General features: G+C 35.8%; 2 protein-coding genes across 2 annotated transcripts in view; both read left to right on the top strand.

The window, feature by feature from the left end:
• hoxa9b (homeobox A9b) overlaps positions 1–1,179 on the top strand; it is a 1,214-nt gene extending 35 nt beyond the window's left edge. The window contains exons 1-2 of the mRNA XM_062064199.1: positions 1–482; positions 598–1,179. The exon at positions 1–482 is cut by the window's left edge and continues 35 nt beyond it. Of these exons, the coding sequence (XP_061920183.1) occupies positions 1–482; positions 598–836 (721 nt within the window). The 3' untranslated portion in view covers positions 837–1,179. The remainder of the gene's footprint in view (positions 483–597) is intronic.
• Positions 1,180–12,438: 11,259 nt separating this feature from the next.
• On the top strand, positions 12,439–13,672 carry hoxa2b (homeobox A2b). The gene is made up of 2 exons (XM_062062227.1): positions 12,439–12,775; positions 12,998–13,672. Exons 1-2 carry the CDS (start codon positions 12,523–12,525, stop codon positions 13,546–13,548), a joined length of 804 nt encoding a protein of 267 aa, XP_061918211.1. The 5' UTR covers positions 12,439–12,522; the 3' UTR covers positions 13,549–13,672.
• Positions 13,673–20,000: the final 6,328 nt, after the last annotated feature.

Genomic DNA, 20,000 nt, shown 5'->3' with positions numbered 1-20,000 from the left:
TGTTGTCCAGGACCCGGAGGACGTGCCAGTGAGGTTCCCATCAGCTGCAGGAGTGGAGCAGGCGATGCTGGGCGAATATGGCGGACAGGACGCGTGTCCTTTGCAGAAATCCTCCATTTTCGGCGCGTCCTGGGGTCCCATGGCGGCGCACGCACCTCCCAACCCGACCACGCCGACCTACATCCATCACCACTACACCGGCAGCGGGGACGCCGACGGCATGTTCGCCCGCTCCTGGGCCTTGGAGCCGGTGTCTGCGCCCCTGTGCTTGACCGGACTACCGTCGACGGCCATGCATTATGAGATCAAACCGGAGCCGCTGATTGGGAGTGGCGAGTGCACGACTTTGGAGACGCACACTCCTCTTTTGTCTGACGCAGAGAGCGCCGCGGCCTTGGCGGAGGTTCCCTGCGAGGGCACATCCACGTCCAAGCCGCCGGAGAAGAGCCCTTCAGCGGGGGAGAGGAGGGAGGTGGACGCCAGTAAGAACATTTCACCCAGGCCTTATTAAAAAAAAAAAAAAAAATCAATGGCGCATACATGCGCAAATACACATTTTCTGATGTGAAGTAACCGTCTTATTGTGTGCATGCGCAGACAACCCCTCGTCCAACTGGCTGCACGCCAAGCCCACCCGAAAGAAGCGCTGCCCTTACACAAAGCACCAAATCCTGGAACTGGAAAAGGAGTTTCTGTACAACATGTATCTCCCCCGGGACCGCAGATACGAGGTGGCCAGACTGCTGAATCTGACCGAGAGACAAGTGAAAATCTGGTTCCAGAACCGCAGGATGAAGATGAAGAAAGACAACAAAGACCGCAGGAGAGACAGTTAAGTGCACATGTAATAATAGTCGTAATAATAATAATGGTGCGTTAGAGAGCCTGTAGGAAAAAAATGAGTTTGGGTTGTGTTGTTGTTGTTGTTGTTGTTGTTGTTGTTGTTGTTGTTGTTGTCGTTCTGACCTGTTGTAGTTTGTGTTGTCGAAGCAATGTTGGATGTTTATTCCCCCCCCCCCCCGGCCCCCCCTAACCCACGTGCGTGTTTGTGAGCTCCATTTCTATAGTGAATTGTATTTGGTATTCATAATTTAAATGCATGAAATAATCCTCGACTACCTGAATGTCTTTCAGCTACCTACTTGCAACGTTTACATTCATTATTAATATTGTTCTTTTTGCTATTATTGTGAAAGAAATATGCACTTTTTTTTTTAACATAATGACTTTTATTATAATGTTGTTGTTTTTTTTTGTTTTTTTTAAAAGAATATCTAGCTGACCAAAATTTGCGGCTCATTTATTGTAATGTTCTGTTCGCCCAAAGACGTATTTTATTTGTTTTCTATTAATAATAATTAAGTGACTGAACTGAGAAAAATAATGTATTAAAATGAAATTTAAAAAAATAATTGATTTCTTGGTTATTTGCCTTTTATTTCTAGGAAAAACACCACATATTTTCTTTATTTGACTGAAACAATTCCTAAAATAATTAAAATAATACAAAGATGAAATATAACTTTTATAATTAATACATACGACATGTTAAACCACTTAAAAAATATTTCCCTGTCTTACATGACAAATTTTGGACCCTTATTGCAGGAAAAACACTACATCTCTTCTCTATTTGACTGAAACAATTCCTAAAATAATTAAAATAATACATAGATGAAATACAACTTTTATAATTAATACATACGACATGTTAAACCACTTTAAAAAAATCCCTGTCTTAAATGTCAAATTTTGGACCCTTATTGCATGGTTTTGTATTCATTTTGGTGTTAATGTTCTGTTGTTGGGCCCTTGAACGCACCACAAAGCAGACATACAGCACAATCGCAGTCAGGATTGTTTATAAGGTGTGAAAAGAACAAAGCATGTCGAGGGTATGTGGCAGCAATAAAGCAACATTTCTAATGAGGCTAAGAACAAATATGTAAGATTTTTGCATGCTGGAGGCCCCAAGCACTGGAACAACACGCACACGCACACGCACGCACACATACACACACTCACACGTTGAAAGGTGGAGGGATCAACAGAGCCATCTAATTACTTTACAACCATCTCCTAACAATCGGAGAGTCGCAGTGCAGTAACATCCTTTCTTTCGTTTTGCTTTGTTGTTGCCTTGTTGTTGCCGCAGAGATTTAAACAAAAATCAGCTCACACAAAAAAAAGACATCCAAATGCAATGTTCCTGAGGGAACTCCCCTGAAGGAATCAATAAAGTACTATCTATCATGAACATTATATAACAAAAAAAATAGTTTTATTTTTAAAAAGTAAAAGTGTGCGATTTTTTATTCGGGTAGAGTTACAAATAGAAACAAAAAAAAAATGTTGATAGTTTTTTAATATTGTGTGGATTGACGCTGCGCTTAAATAGTCAGCAGGTGGCAGCAGTGGCTCAGCTGATTCCATAACACTCATGGCTAGCTGGTTGGTGCGTTCAGGGACATTAAGGACCTTTCGTTAAAGCCTTGCTCGTGATACTTTTTTTTACTTATTTGAATATCAAAATAACGTTTCACTGCGTGCCCGAAAACCCTTAAACAAAATCTACACAAAAAACACGTTTACGACATTATTAGGAAAGAGTGAATTCTACGACACAACATCAGCGTTCTTATGTGTATTGATCGTTTATTGAAACATTTAAATGCAACACGTTGAACACACATTCGACACCTTAGGTTCGTCTCACCAAACTAATACAATTACATGAAAAATACGTTATTCATCAAAATGTCTGCCATTTAATTTATATATAAGATTGATTTTCGTTTAACAATACCGTGAATTTAATGCCCAGATGTAGTAATGTACACATTTCTTATACAGCTCTTAAATTGTGCACAAGTGCATGTTGTGGCAGCTGAGTGTCATTTCATTCCCTTTGGAATCAATCAAGCGCACATTGACACTTGCATGTAATGAACTTGAATTCTTCAAATACCACACGCACACGCACGTACGCGCACACGCACACACACACACACACACATGCACACGTGCACGTGCGTACATTAAACATGCATTTTTGAACAATAGCAATATACTGTACATCTACTGAATAACACACAAGAGAAAAAGCAAAAAAAATAAGATAAAAATTGCGTGAATAAAATCGTTTTATTACGAGAAAAAGTTTGCATATGCATATTGGAGCCTGTTAAAGAGTTTTATGATTTATATTGCTTTTTTCCCCCTCATAAATCACAGTTTACTGTAAGTCTATATTTTTCGTTCCAGTATTATTGTTGTTTCCTCGTAACATTTTAGCTTTTTTTTCTCACAGCGTTATTACATTTTATGGTTGTGATAAAATTGCTTCATTATACCTAATTGTGTTGTTGTTGTTGTTGCAGTGTTACAATGTTGTCTTATAAAAATCTGCTTTCAGTCTTGTACTGTGATTTCGCAACGTGATTACTGCATATTTCCCGTGAATTCAGGTTTACTCATTTTTTGTCTTAGTGTTTAATTTTTTTCTTCTTGAAATTATGATTTACTGTCAAAGCAAGACTTTTTTTCCCCATGCAACAATATGATAAAACACAATTTTCATATATTTTTTTATATATCGCAATGTCAATTTTTTTTCTTCTAAAATGTCGATTGTACTCTTGTAACTCTTGTCCTATTGTTTTTTAAAAACTTTTTTTCCCCTCATCATTTACTGTTTTGGTCTACTCATTTCTATCCTAAATTAAATTTTTGCTCTTAAGTTTTTTCCCAATAGAATGATAATTTTCCTATCAAAACAAGCCATTTTCTTGCAATGTTAAGAATCTTTTAAATTTTTGAAGAATTAAAAAAATGATTTAAAAAAATACGATTTTACATTATTTTGGGTTATTGCATCTGTTAGATTTTTCCTATAAAAGTCCAATATTACTCTTATAACATGACATTTTTCTTACAATCTCATCTTTTTATTAAATTTTTATTTGTATAATGATCACCATTTTTCATCAAATTCTGGTGTAGAATGACCATTATATACGTATTGAGTACCATGTTCAGTGTCCTATAGCCGAGTTATGCAGACAAACTAAAGTCACTTCAAAAGTTGTTTACGTTGACCTCCATCACCTCCATCCAATTCATCAGTTCAGGCGTCAGCAGTGGTGAGGGAAGTGAACTCTGCAGAAGAAGTTCATGCAGGACTATAAAGTGTGGAACACATACATCTACTGTATAATCCTGTCTGGATTCAACACATCCAAATCATTAAGGTTATATCCTGGATTTATAAAGTATTTTTCCATGTTGGTTAGCTCTCCTATTTTCTCCATACTCCCAGGTCTCCTTTAAATCTGCAGATGCACTGACAAGAAGTAACATAAAACCTATGAGGGAATGACTGTTTCAACACGCAATCACATGCCTCACTTTTTACTGATTGTGTTATTTCACATTTTTCTACCAACTAAGTTATGGTGCATTTATGCGCTATACCATTGTGTAGGATTTCTCACAATTCTCATGTGACGTCAGCATTTCAAGGATTAAAATTATTTTGCTCTTTTTGAGTTATTTGTGTCTGATGGTAGTTATGGTAACCATAGAACTGGGATTGGAACTGACAAGTAAACACAGCTCTGTCCTGGCTGCTCAGTATAATAGCAAAAGTTTGGACACACCTTCTCATTTCAATGTGTTATTCTGTTTTACATTGTAGATTGTCACTGAAGGCATCAAAACTATGACACCTGTGAAGTGAAAACCGTTTCAGGTGACTACCTCTTGAAGCTCATTGAGAGAATGCCAAGAGTGTGCAAAAAAGTAATCAGAGCAAAGGGTGGCTATTTTGAAGAAACTAGAATACAACACTAAATTGTGAGTGTGAATGTTGTCTGTCTATCTGTGTTGGCCTTGTGATGATGTGGCGACTTGTCCAGGGTGTACGCTGCCTTCCGCCCGAATGTCGCTGAGATAGGCGCCAGCACCCCCCGCAACTCCAAAAGGGACAAGCGGTAGAAAATGGATGGATGGACATAACTCCACATGTGTTCAGTCATAGTTTTGATGCCTTCAGTGATAATCTACAATGAAAATAGTAATGAAAATAAAGAAAATGCATTGAATGAGAAGTTGTGTCCAAAATTTTGGCCTGTACTGTACATCATTTGGTTTTATAATGGTTAACTTATTTTTACACTTGCATGATATCTTTGCTTGTTAACACGTTAAACACAAGATCAGAACAACTTAAATAACTTGGGAGGTTACACTATACCCCATAACAATTTATCATGATTTTACAAAATTTAACAGTAAAATGCTATAATACAAATGTAACGTAACCTTACAACAAATTACAATAAAAATGATATTTCACAGCATTTCACAGTAAATTACTGTAAATGTTGCCGTGACATATCGCAATTATTGTAATTTACAATTAAAACATTTACAACTTCGTACTGTTTTTTAGTGCGTATTTTGCTGTTATTTGCTGTACTAATAAAAATAGTCTTGATATTCCCTTTAGTTTATAGTCAACACTTTTAGTTATACTATTAGATATTTCCACTTATTATGACATCCATAATATATGCAAATCCTGGTGTCAAAATAAAGCATCGGTTTAAATACTATATCAAAACAAACCACAAACCTCTCTCTCTCTCTCTCTCTCTCTCTCTCTCTCTCTCTCTCTCTCTCTCTCTCTCTCTCTCTCTCTCTCTCTCTCTCTCTCTCTCTCTCTCTCTCTCTCTCTCTCTCATACACACACACGCACACACACACACACGCGCACACACACACACACACACACACACACACACACACACACACACACACACACACACACACACACACACACACACACACACACACACACACACATACACACACACACTTGCAAGTCAATTGTGTTTTCCAGTTCTATGCCCAGCTTGAATGACCCTTCCCTCTAGGATATACAATATGACGTGAAATATGATATTTAAGCTGCAAAAAAAACAACACATTCCAATATTTCAACTAACAGCTTTAATGATGTCAGACTTTCAAAGTTGTTAATTCCAATAAAGTGTTTTACAGCTTAAGACTTTGGATAAATCAAACACTCTCATCAACTTCTACACATTGTTTATTGACTGTCACACTCATGATCATATGCAAAACGACAAAATATGCACATACATAAATTTCCATACATAATCCACCTGGCCTTCTTGCTTCCCAAATGTCTCCTGTTGTTTGTGAACCCACGAGAAATGTGCCATCAAGGCTGCTACACGAACAAATATTTATGAAATGTAACACCATAAGGACAATATGAGTTTTTCTTCCTTGGTATTTGTTGTTGCACTATATTAAAACATTTGCATTAATATGACGTCCTCATCAGTTTATTTAAATGGTTTAAAACAAAATCACATGCTAAACAATAATAATGTTATTCGAATTCTAACAATACTAAATAGTTCATTTGATTCAATAATGATTTATTTTAATTGTAATATGTATTATATCGTATTTTAATATGTATATTCCACAATTTAAACAAATATAATTCCAAACACATAAATTAATTCTAGTAACCCTTGGGTTGTGTAGTAATTAAGATGCTATTAAATTAAGTAAGCAAAAAGTTTTTAAAAAAAAAGAAAGAAAAGAATGCGAATACCAATTAACACCCACTCACCTCAACAAATTAAGCTGCTCCATTCTTAAACATTCTTAAAAACAAAATGATAAAAAAAATCAGTCCGTGTCTATTCCTATCTTCTTTCTTGTTGTAGTCCTCTTGCAGGGGGAAAAATAATTAGGATTAATCTAAAAAAGCCACATTAATGATCAAATCTTGCATATGTATATATATATATATACTGTATATATATATATGTTTGCAGGGTGAGTGCAGGGATGGTCCTGGTCTCTTCTTTCTCGCTGCATATTCTTGTGATGGAAAGAAGTGTTAGATGCTTTAAATGTGTTCTTGCAGGGCAAGGAGCTGCCAGAAAGATTGATGACATGCAGGCTGATGGCTGCAGGCTCTTTGTTTATAGAGCCCTGCAATAAACAGCCTTCACTTCCTTTTCCTCTTTCCTCTGCCTCACACTGCACTATAACACATACACATCTCCTATGAGGAGTATTACCGCTCTTCACTGCAGCAGACAAAGAGACCAGACAGGTTTAATGTGATACAAAATGTACTGTGTGAATAACTCAGTTCTCGTGGAAGATTAGTAAACATGGGTATATATAGTCGTTTCAATAATAATAACAATTGGACATGTATTTCCTTTCTTTCGCTTATATAGGCTAGATGTGTGTGTGTGTTTGTGTGTTGGGGGAGGGCCGGTCACGTGTTTGCATGGTGCAACCCAGCAAGAAGGACTCTAATGTCTAATACATGACATTCCACCCATGTTTGAACATTAGTATCACTCTCATTGGGAAAAATGAACAACACAGTAGAAAATGATAAGGGACTAAAATAGTAAGCATAAAATGATGTCCATGTCATGACTTTTTTCCTTCCCCCACATTATGCATTTTTTTTGTCACAGTTTACACTATTAGATTGTTTTATCTCATGCAACAAAAATGCTGCCTTTACCTCACATTATATGTTTTTTCTAAAAAAAATTACGATTATTTTTTTGTCACAGTTATCTATTTTCCTCATTCAATTGTGATTTTACTGTGACAAAAATGTCTTTTTACTTTTGCTTTTTCTTTAAGTACACTTGTTGCCGTGCACTTCTTTATTTTTGTTTTATACATTTTTTTGGAGATTACGTGTTTTTCCTGTATTTTGTACCACTCTCATAACTTATCACACGTTTATACATTTTTCCCATAAAATTATGATTTTAAAATTCCGATTTTACTCTCACATTACTTTTTTGTAATAGGTTTCCAAATTTTCTAAAAAAAATTCAGATTTTTTTTCTACCTAAAGTACGATTTTACTCTCATAACATTACTTTTATTTCATGATCTCACACAACAGTTTATAATTTACTATTGGTTTCCTTAGTTTCAGTATTAATTTTCTGTCCAGCGCTCTTATTTTTGTTTTCCACTTCCTGTTTGTCAACACCACTTCTCTTCTCTTCCCCCAGACTGGGCTGGATCATTTTCTTTGTTTGCTTTCATGCTGCATATAGCTTCCCCTGTATGCCTCCTGTGCACTTACCCGCTGCACTTTTTTAAATTTTTTTATAAAATATATTTCACATGCACTTCTCCTGCCGTCTTTCCATCCTGGCATCCAGACCAACAACACCCAAGTCTGACCTTAGCCCACTTATGTTGTTTCTCTTACAATTACGATTGTATTATAATAGAAAGCCTTTTTTGTTGCACGGTTATGTTGTTCTACAATTACAATTGTATTTTGCCAACGTGACTTTTTTGACTGCGTGGGTTCCCCTCAAGTACTCCGGCTTCCTCCCACCTCCAAAGACATGCACCTGGGGATAGGCTGATTGGCAACACTAAATTGGCCCTAGTGTGTGAATGTGAGTGTGAATGTTGTCTGTCTATCTGTGTTGGCCCTGTGATGAGGTGGCGACTTGTCCAGGGTGTACCCCGCCTTCCGCCTGAGTGCTCCAGCTACCCCCGCGTCTCCGAAAGGGACAAGCGGTAGGACGAAGATGGATGCATTGTTACAGTTTTTTTATGAAATGGCTTTTTTTTTGCATAAAATAAGATTTTACTCTGACAACACGACTTTTTTATCACACTGTAATCTTTTTTTGATACAACTACAATTTAATTCTATAATTACATTACTTTTTTGTCTCACGCTTGTGTTTTTCCCCCCTCATACAACATACATTGCAATTGTAATCTAATAACATGACTTATAGGTTTATAGGATACATTTTTCTCTCATCAAACTACAATTGTAGTATCATAATGTTGACTTTGTTCTCAAATTTTTCTGTTTTTTTCCCTCATAAAATTACGACATGTATATATATATATATATATATATATATATATATATATATATATATATATATATATATATATATATATATATATATATATATATATATATATATATATATATATATATATATATATATATATATATATATATATATATATACACTAATTACTCTCATAACATGATTTACTGAAATGTATAACTTTATTAGGCCTGTACTGTTTGACTTTTTTAGATTTTATTCAGGGATATATTACTTTTTTCACTGAAGATTATTACTACATAATATAATATACCGTAATGATTATGTTCCATCCATCCATCCATCCATTTTCTACCGCTTGTCCCTTTTTGAGGTCGCGGGGGGTGCTGGAGGCTATCTCAGCTGCATTCGGGCGGAAGGCGGGGTACACTCTGGACAAGTCACCACCTCATCGCAGATGATTATTTTAAAATAGCATTTTTATTTTTGCAAACTATAAGTGTAATTTTGACCATATACCCATCTATATTTATATAATACATTATACAACTTTCTATGATATAACATAACCTACTGTATATCACAGTATATTCCACAATAATAGTGGAATATGCATTATCTCTTTCCTACCGTGTGCGTGTGTGTGAGTGTGTGTGTGTGTGTGTGTTTGTGTGTGTGTGTGTTCTTGTATTTCTATCCTTCTTGAGACATCAACAAGGAAAAGTACCTTCCATATGAGGACCGGTGAACAAGTTAGGACATAAATCATGGTCCCAATACGGAAAACCATTGCATCTAATAGAGAATGTCTCATTTGCACCCCTGGTGGTGAAGTCTATCAAAATTAGGGTGGTCCCAAAAAGGAGGGAGATTTCAGATTGACTGTGTGTTGGTTTTAAAAGTGCTCCCCCTCTGGCCAACATAAGTAATAACAAGTGTGTGTAAGCAATTGAAATGTGCCCCCTTTGGCGAAAATGTATTAAAAAAAATAAATAAATATGTATATAGAGACATACTATAATAACTTGAAGTAAATAATGAAGATTAAAAACCAAATACAAAAAAATAAATAAAACTAACAAAAACATGTTTTACTTTTTCTCACAATGTGCCGACTTCTTTCTTATAAAATTGGGAACAATATCTCATATTATTTCTGTTTCTGTAATATTGCAATATTTTCTCGTAAAATTATTACTTTTTAATGTAAAATTATTACTTTTTAATGCAAAATGGTGACATTTGTCATACAAAATTCTGACTTTTATCATAGTATTGCCAATTATTTTGTTGTTCTTGTAACATAGTGAAATTTTTTTACTTAAATTTATGACTTTTGTCATAATTTTGCCAAGTAAAATTCCGATTATTATTATAATATTGACAACATTTTTAAGTTTTGTTATAAAATTGTAACTTTTGTCGAGTAAAATTATGACTCTTTTCATAAAATTGCCAACATTTTAAGCTTTTCTTGTAGAATTGTGACTGTTATTGAGTAAAATTCCAACTTGTATCATAATATTGCACAAATGTTCAGTTTTTATTTTGCAAAAATTTGACTTGCGTTGAGTAAAGTTGCGACTTTTATTATAATATTGCCAAAATTAAAAACATTTCTTGTGAAATTCCAACTCATTTTTCCCAACAAGCGTTTTTTTAATATTTGCATAGTATGTATATATTATTAATGTTGTAAATACAAATATTTATATATCTAGAAAGGGTGGTCCTAAAGAGGTAGGCATTTTTCGGAGGTCTCAAGAAGGTAACAAATACAAGAATGTGTGTGTGTGCGTGCGTGCGTGTGCGCGTGTTTGTGTGCGTGTGTGTGTGTGTGTGTGTGTGTGTGTGTGTGTGTGTGTGTGTGTGTGTGTGTGTGTTGTTTGTGTGTGTGTATGTACTTGTCTTTGGGGAGGGGTACTATGGTCAGATGACAGCCCATGCACATGCCTGGTGCAGCCTGAAGCTCTGCAACGTTAGAAGTGCACACAAATCTGCATTTATGCCAATAGACTTGAATATTTTTTAATGTCTGTCTACTGTCCAAAGTACACCACACCATATAGCAGGGGTGTCAAACGTACGGCCCGCGGGCCGAATCAGTTTTTTCCAGACCGCGGGATGAGTTTGCTATAAGTATAAAAATTAGCCGAATTTTTTGAATGAAAGAAACTGCTGTTCTAAATGTGTCCACTAGATGTAGCAATAGCAATTCTTTGTATCTTTGTAGATTATGCTACATATGTAAAAAAAAAAAACACCAAAAAAAACACATGATGTTAGTGCACCAGTCAAGAAAAATGAGCAAACTACATAAATAACATCCTGTAATTTGATTTTGATTGTCCGATAATGGCTTTTTTGCCGATATCCGATATTCCGATATTGTCCAACTCTTAATTACCGATACCGATATCAACCGATACCAATATTTACAGTCGTGGAATTAACACATTATTATGCCTAATTTGGACATTTGGATAAGGTCCTTTTTAAAAAAATTAATAAAATAAAATAAGATAAATAAATTAAAAAACAATTTCTTGAATAAAAAAGAAAGTAAAACAATATAAAAACAGTTACATAGAAACTAGTAATTAATGAAAATGAGTAAAATTAACTGTTAAAGGTTAGTACTATTAGTGGACCAGCAGCACACACAATCATGTGTGCTTGCAGACTGTATTGATATATATTGATATATAATGTAGGAACCAGAATATTAATAACAGAAAAAAACAACCCTTTTGTGTGAATGAGTGTAAATGGGGAGGGTGTTTTTTCGGGTTGGTGCACTAATTGTAAGTATATTGTGTATTTTATGTTGATTAAAAAAAAACCAAAAAAACAAAAAACGATACCGATAATAAAAAAATATGATACCGATCATTTCCGATATTACATTTTAAAGCATTTATCGGCATCTCTAATTTTGATATTTTTTTTTTTTATCTTGATAGATTGAAAATTAACACCAATGAGTTGACTGATGAACATTATCACATAATTTACTCAGAAAGTATAAATAACGCCAAATTATTAACAGCAACATGTAAGTGTAAAAAAACACCCCGACAACATTACGATTTGTACTTTTTCAGAATGTGCTTGCTCTATTTTTAAACAAAGAAAACAATCTGAATTTGTCTTTATTTCTAAGTTATCGTGGCATGATTTTACCAGTCCGGCCCACTTGGGAGTAGATTTTTCTCCATGTGGCCCCCGATCTAAAATTAGTTTGACACCCCTGCCATATAGTTTACATATTATCACGCCTCATCAAAAGTTAGTCTGGTGACATGTGTGGGTTTTTGAGCAAAAAAATATTTGAAGGGATAACGTGTCAACAACTTGAGGCGTTATCAATAACAAGTAGGGAGGGGAGGGGGACAGTGTCCATTTTGATAAAAAGGCCAACCTGTCATTGGGCAGATGCGATCATGTGACGAGCTGCACCCTCCAGCTCTAATGTTGCTCCTGAAAGCAACAGCTCCTGCAGGCTTAGAGGTCCCCTAGCGACCATATCCACTTTAGCACTCCAATTATTTCAACTTTAAATGCCTATCCTCCTAAAAGCAGCTTATCCGAGACCAACGAGGACGAGATGAATTACGAATTCGGCCTCGAAAGTGGTTTTATCAACAGCCGCCCGTCGCTCGCCGAGTGCCTGGCATCCCTCCACGCCTTCCGGAGCGCATCCGCCAAGCCCTCGCCGCCCGGTCCTCCTCCTTCTCCTCCGGCCGCTGACCTCCACGGTCGCTCCGAGCCGCAGCTGCCGGAGAGGGGCTGCGGCAGCCCGGCGTCTCCTGCCCGGGAGCACCCCTGGATGAAGGGTGCAGCCTCCTCGCCGCTGCAAGGCAAGACAGCATGATTGATGTTTATAACTTCCATGTTGATCATAACTTTCATGATGTTATCTGCAGCATGCATGCACGGCGCCTCCTTTGGCACGCTTTGGATTTAGATCTAAATCCTTTTAATGTCTGACAACAGTGATGGATTGAGCATCTGGCATAAATTCCGCTCGTAAATCTCCTCTTCTTCCTGCCGCGTATTTCCGCTCCTTTGTCTCCCGATAGCTTCACCAGAGATACCTGCAGAGCACGTCTCCAAGAGGCTGAGGACGGCGTACACTAACACCCAACTTTTGGAGCTGGAGAAGGAGTTCCACTTGAACAAGTACTTGTGCAGACCCCGGCGAGGGGAGATAGCGTCCTTGTTGGATTTAACCGAGAAGCAGGTCAAGGTGTGGTTTCAGAACCGCAGGATGAAGCACAAGAGACTGCAGACTCACTGCAAGGAGGGCCGGGACTGTGACGACGCGCAGGGACAAGAAGAAAGCCAGAATTTCGAGCAAGATACTTCCAACGATGCGTATTTGTGTACAAGTGAGACAAATGTCAAACATTCCGTGGACATGTCTCCCATAACGTCCTGCACAATAGGCCCAGACAATGATCTCTCTCCCGGCTCGCACAGTCATCTCTCCCCGGGGATTGACGTCTCTTTGCGGGACCTTTTCTCCCCCGCCTCCTCATTCTCATCAGGCCAAAGTCCGCCGCATTTATCCCCACAAACTTTGGCACTTTTCTCAGAAACACATACAGACCTGCATACTTTGAGCTATTAGAAGTATTTTATTTTCATGCACTCTTGTTTGTTCATCTATAAATAGACTAATAGAAATAAGGTAAGCACTATGTAACAAAACATTTTTCATTCATACTGCAAATTCCCTTTTTTTGTCGAGAATGTTTAGGGATGGTTGCTGAAAATAAAGGTTTTTGCACATATTTCTTTGAATAACATATATTTGTTTTCTTTTAAATAAAACAATATTACATATTATTTATTTTAAATAAAAAACAAACAAACACTATTTGCGGTTAGGTTCCCCTGTTTGGACTCAAGTAGGGCAAGCTATCCGACTTTTCTTGGCTGTCTAATTACCTTTTATTGGCTATAAAACTCACAGCAGCGAGGGTGCTTGTTTACTGCATTTTTCACCATTCTTTGAATTACCAAACCTTACACTATTCTGCCTGTCCAAACTTTTTATGAGCTACATAGTTTAGAATTAATTAAAAGCTACTCCTGATATAAAAAAAAACATGCAGAAAAATATCTTTATACAGAAATAGTCGTTTAATGTGAACATGTTTGAGTCTTATTTTGAAATATATTCTAAATGCAATTTAGTTGACAGAACCATCACCCTCTTAAACAGGGATTAACAGAATAATAACAGTGAATTCAAAGCAGGATGTTTTGCTTTAATTACCTTTTCTAAATAGCTTCACTTTCAAACTGAGAAACTACACGCACATGAATTTTTCTTTGTTTTTGTGCTGCTGCCACATTAGTGTCCAAACCCACCACAAAAAATATTTTTAATATTAGTTATTAGCATGGATATTTTGGCCTTTTTCTCTTTCCATTGTGTCTTTTTGCTCTACCCTCCACCACCCATTTTGCTGTTTTTGTTTTAATTTTATCGCGGGCCAAGAAAAAATGAACCTTGTGGCACAAATGGCCCCCAAACTGCACTTTGGATACATTTGACCTATACGTGAAAATGTCATCAATATCCATTTTATTACACTACAAATATGTCATACCATATTTTTGTTTTATTTCTCCAAATAGACACACGTGCATTTTCCCCACAAGAATGTATTGCTAAAATCTGCACAATGTTTTTTTTTAATGTTTTTATTCTCTATCCATATAAAGGATAAGACTTCCAAGTGTGCGTGTTTTTCCTACACGCACACCCCCACACACACGCACGCACACACACGCACGCACACACTCCCACACACACACACACACACACACACACACACACACACACACACACACACACACACACACACACACACACACACACTTTCTTGTATTTCTTACCTTCTTGAGACCTCCGACAAATGCCTACCTCTTTAGGACCACCCCTTCTAGATATATAAAGATTTGTATATACAATATTAATAATATACACAAACTATGCAAATACAAAAAAGGTAAGCTTTTAGTTAATTTTCTTTTTTGTAATTGGTTTTTAATCTTCATTATTTACTTCAAGTTATTACAATATGTCTCTGTAGACGTATTTATTAAATTTTTTTAAATTAATTTTGGCCAAAGGGTGAGAACTTCAAATGTTTACACACACTTGTTATTTCATATGTTAACCAGAGGGGGAGCACTTTTAAAACCGACACAAAGTCAATTTGAAAAATCCCTCCTTTTTGGCACCACCCTAGTTTTGATAGATTTCACCACCAGAGGTGCAAATGAGACATTCTCTATTAGATGCAATGGTTTTCCGTATTGGGACCATGATTTATATCCTAACTTGTTCACCGGTCCTCATATGGAAGGTACTTTTCCTTGTTGATGTCTCAAGAAGGGTAGAAATAAGAACACACACACACACACACACACACACACACGCACACACACACACACACACACACACACACACACACACGCACGCACACACACACAAACATGCACAAGGTTCAAAGGTCAAACTGGCTCTCCTTTTGTCCCAAACTGGGAGAAACTACTGCCGAGTCGGGAGGGAGGCAGGGTTTAAAAGGCAAAGAAGATTTTAAGATAAATCTAAGCCTTGTGTGACATTGGATAATGTTTGGTAGGTTTTGAACTTAAACAACGAGAATAAAATAAAATAAGTGATGATATAAAAAATATCATGATGATTGAAGAAATAATAGGCCAGCCTATACATGTACAAAGTGTGTAGTATGTATGAATATATGAGTGTGTGCGTAACAACCAACCACAAAGAGAGTATGACGACCAACCTTAACTTGTTGATTGTACATACATGTCATTTGAAACTGACTTCTAAACAATGTTGCAAAATAGTTGCATTTGTAAATTGAGATAACATTGAATTCTGACATTGGATCCACGTTGTTGGTCGGGAAATGACCAAATTTCATTGGTCAAAGCAACGTCACAACCTGACATTGAATAAATGTTGTTAAGAAGCATGTTGTATCAACGTTGTATTTGTGTTGTAGAATATTGGTTGCAAAAACACCAAAATTCAATAGTCAAATCAACATTAGAACCCGACATTGATTAAACGTTGTCAAAAAGCATGTTGTTCCAACGTTAAGTTTGAGTTGCTCAACGTCAGGACCTAGTTCAACAAGTTCTCAATGTTGTTTCAATGTCTTGTGCCTGCTGGGTAACAATTACGTAACGGCTGGCTTGCTAATAAAAATATCAACTATAGCTTTCCCTTAACACTTTTTAATTGTAACAGTTGTTGTGGTATATTTAAGTAAAAGCTTAAAATACAAATATTGAGTAACTGAATAGTATCCATCTAGTAACTGAATAGTATCTATCTATCTATCTATCTATCTATCTATCTATCTATCTATCTATCTATCTATCTATCTATCTATCTATCTATCTATCTATCTATCTATCTATCTATCTATCTATCTATCTATCTATCTATCTATCTATCTATCTATCTATCTATCTATCTATCTATCTATCTATCTATCTATCTATCTATCTATCTATCTATCTATCTATCTATCTATCTATCTATCTATCTATCTATCTATCTATCTATCTATCTATCTATCTATCTATCTATCTATCTATCTATCTATCTATCTATCTATCTATCTATCTATCTATCTATCTATCTATCTATCTATCTATCTATCTATCTATGAGGGATCCAGGTTCCTTGGGTAAGACACTCTACCCACCTGCTCCCAATGCCAACCACACTGCATTGTTTAAATGTAGTTTATAGATATAGATCAGGGGTGTCAAACTCGTTTTCATTGAGGGCCACATCGCAGTTATGGCTGCCATCAGAGGGCCGATTTTAACAGTGAATAATTTATAAAATTAACTATGCATTTTATTATTAAATATATATTTGTACGTACACTATAAAAAAAAAATCTGTATATTTCACAGTAAAATTCTGGTCACCATTTTTAATGTAAAATCTACACATGTTTTAAACATATTACAGTAGATGGAAAACATCCCACTGTTTATTTGCCATTTTAAAATAGTACCACAGTTATTTGATGGTAAAATACTGGCATTATTTTGCCAGAATCTTACTGTAAAATTTAAGGTATTTTTTCAACATATTACTGTAAATAGAAAAACAGTACCACTGGATTTTTAAAAAAAATTCTGGCAACTGAGCTGCGAGTTTGTTACCGTAAAATAACTGTGGTACCATTTTTCCATTTACAGTAGCAACCATAGATTTTACAGTAAAAAAAAAGGCAGCGTAGTCGGCAACATTTTATAGTAAAAACAGTGGTAGAGTTTTTTTCAATTTACAGTTTTCAATTGAATATGCTGTAAAAAACATCATAATTTTAACGTAATTTCTATTATCCTTTTTACAGTGTACAATTTTATAATTTGATTTGAAACCATAAGTTAAGCAGATATTGAAGTTTTTATTTTTATTCTAACAAGTAAAAATGTGTGGAAACTTTGGTAATATATTATTTGTTGCATTATTGCATAATATTAATATTTAAAAGGTATGCAACTTCATGCAGTGCATATATATTTTTGTTCAAAATGGAAAGAACGAATACATTTAGTACGAAAAGATAAGGTACTTCATTGATGCATATTTTCCTAGGCGTTTGTGGGCCATATAAAATGATGTGACGGGCCAGATACGGCCCCCGGGCCTTGAGTTTGACGCCTTTGATATAGATAGTGGGTTTGACGATGTAAAGCGCTTTGAGTCTCTAGAGAAAAAGCGCTATGTAATTCACTTCACTATCTATAAACATCAATTCTATCTATATATGTACAGATAGATCTATCCATCTATATAAGTAGATAGATAGATAGATAGATAGATAGATAGATAGATAGATAGATAGATAGATAGATAGATAGATAGATAGATAGATAGATAGATAGATAGATAGATAGATAGATAGATAGATAGATAGATAGATAGATAGATAGATAGATAGATAGATAGATAGATAGATAGATAGATAATATTCAGCTACTCAATATTTTTCTTTTAAGCTTTTACATAATATCACAACAATTGTTACCCTTAAAAAGTGTAAAGGTAAGATAGCTAGATAACTACTGTATATACGGTAACATGAAAAATACAAAAAAGTCCTCTCATCTCAGGTTCAGTTGTCTTACTCGAGAGAAGACTATGTAGGTGAGCTCTGATCCAAAGTCCCTAAAACTTCTTTTTATAAGAGACAGCGCCCTCTGGTGGCGAGTTATGCGTGTGACAACCAATCACATTCAAGCAAACATCACACAAAATACAACAGGTGGGTTACATTATGTTAAGTTAAGGCTCTAAACCAGGGGTCCCCAAACCGCCAGATACGTTTTTTTATTATTATTTTTAAAATCTGTCCTTTTTAATCCATATTCTACCGCTTGTTACTCTCGGTGTCTCCTAGCCACTCAGGCAAATCATATTGTCTAAAAATGCATTTCGATTACATCGATAACGTGACATCATCGCGCTCGCGATGATGTCAGTGTGGGGCGAGCGCGCGGCAAGTGCGCGCTCTTTCAGTCAATTAGTGCGCGAGGAATATATATGTATCAATCAATTAATCAATGTTTATTTATATAGCCCTAAATCACAAGTGCCTCAAAGGGCTGCACAAGCCACAACGACATCCTCAGGGCGACCGGTGCAATGGACGTCGAGTGGATCTATAGCATAATATTGTGAAAGTCCAGTCCATAGTGGATCTAACATAATAGTGAGAGTCCAGTCCATAGTGGGGCCAGCAGGGGACCATCCCGAGCGGAGACAGGTCAGCAGAGCAGAGATGTCCCCAACCGATGCATAGGCGAGCGGTCCACCTCGGGTCCCGACTCTGGACAGCCAGCACTTCATCCGTGGCCACCGAACCTGTGCCCCCCCCCCCTCCACGAGGGAGAGGGGGGCAGAGCAGAAAAGAAAAGAGGTCAGATCAACTAGTCTAAAAAGGGGGTCTATTTAAAGGCTAGAATATACAAATGAGTTTTAAGATGGGACTTAAATGCTTCTACTGAGGTAGCATCTCTAACTGTTACCAGGAGGGCATTCCATAGTACTGGAACCCGAATAGAAAACGCTCTATAGCCCGCAGACTTTTTTTGGGCTCTGGGAATCACTAATAAGCCGGAGTTCATTGAATGCAGATTTCTTGCCGGGACATATGGTACAATACAATCAGCAAGATAGGATGGAGCTAGACCGTGTAGTATTTTATACGTAAGTAGTAAAACCTTAAAGTCACATCTTAAGTGCACAGGCAGCCAGTGCAGGTGAGCCAGTATAGGTGTAATATGATCAAACTTTCTTGTCCTTGTCAAAAGTCTACCAGCCACATTTTTTACCAACTGCAATCAGGAAAAACACTACATATATATATATATATATATATATATATATATATATATATATATATATATATATATATATATATATATATATATATATATATATATATATATATATATATATATATATATATATATATATATATATATATATATATATATATTAAGGCTGCAGCTAACGATTATTTTTCTATCGATTAATCTATAGATTATTTTTTTCGATTAATCGGTTAATCTATAGATTATTTTTTCGATTAATCTATACAGTATTTTTCCTTTTACGGATTATTTTTTTATTTAAAACGAAGATGAAAAAATAAATGTAGGCCTGTTTTTTCAAAAGGCATGGCTTTTATTTACAAAAAAAAAGAAGTATGGCCACTCAGTCAACATTGACAACAACATGACAAAATATTCTGTGACAATGTAAACATTTAAAACTTTTAACATTTAACAAAATTAAAAGTAGCTTATTTGCTTTTTAATGTGCAAATATAAAAGTAAACATCCAGTGCAAATCTTAATATTCTGCAATAAGCATTTCAAAAGTAAAAGTATTGCTTATTTTGCTTTAAAATGTGCAAAAATAAAGATAAACATCCAATACAAAAAAGTGAAAAACGAAATATTCTGTAACAACAGTGTAAACATTTCAACAAAAGTGAAAGT

This window comes from Entelurus aequoreus, linkage group LG11, assembly GCF_033978785.1.
Source record: "Entelurus aequoreus isolate RoL-2023_Sb linkage group LG11, RoL_Eaeq_v1.1, whole genome shotgun sequence".
Taxonomy (NCBI): domain Eukaryota; kingdom Metazoa; phylum Chordata; class Actinopteri; order Syngnathiformes; family Syngnathidae; genus Entelurus; species Entelurus aequoreus.
This window is presented reverse-complemented; position numbering and strand designations above follow the sequence as displayed.

Coding starts and splice junctions, on each gene's coding strand:
- hoxa2b (XM_062062227.1), top strand. CDS start 12,523: ATGAATTACGAATTCGGCCTCGAAAGTGGTTTTATCAACAGCCGCCCG. Junction 12,776..12,997: donor AGCCTCCTCGCCGCTGCAAG/GCAAGACAGCAT, acceptor GTCTCCCGATAG/CTTCACCAGAGATACCTGCA.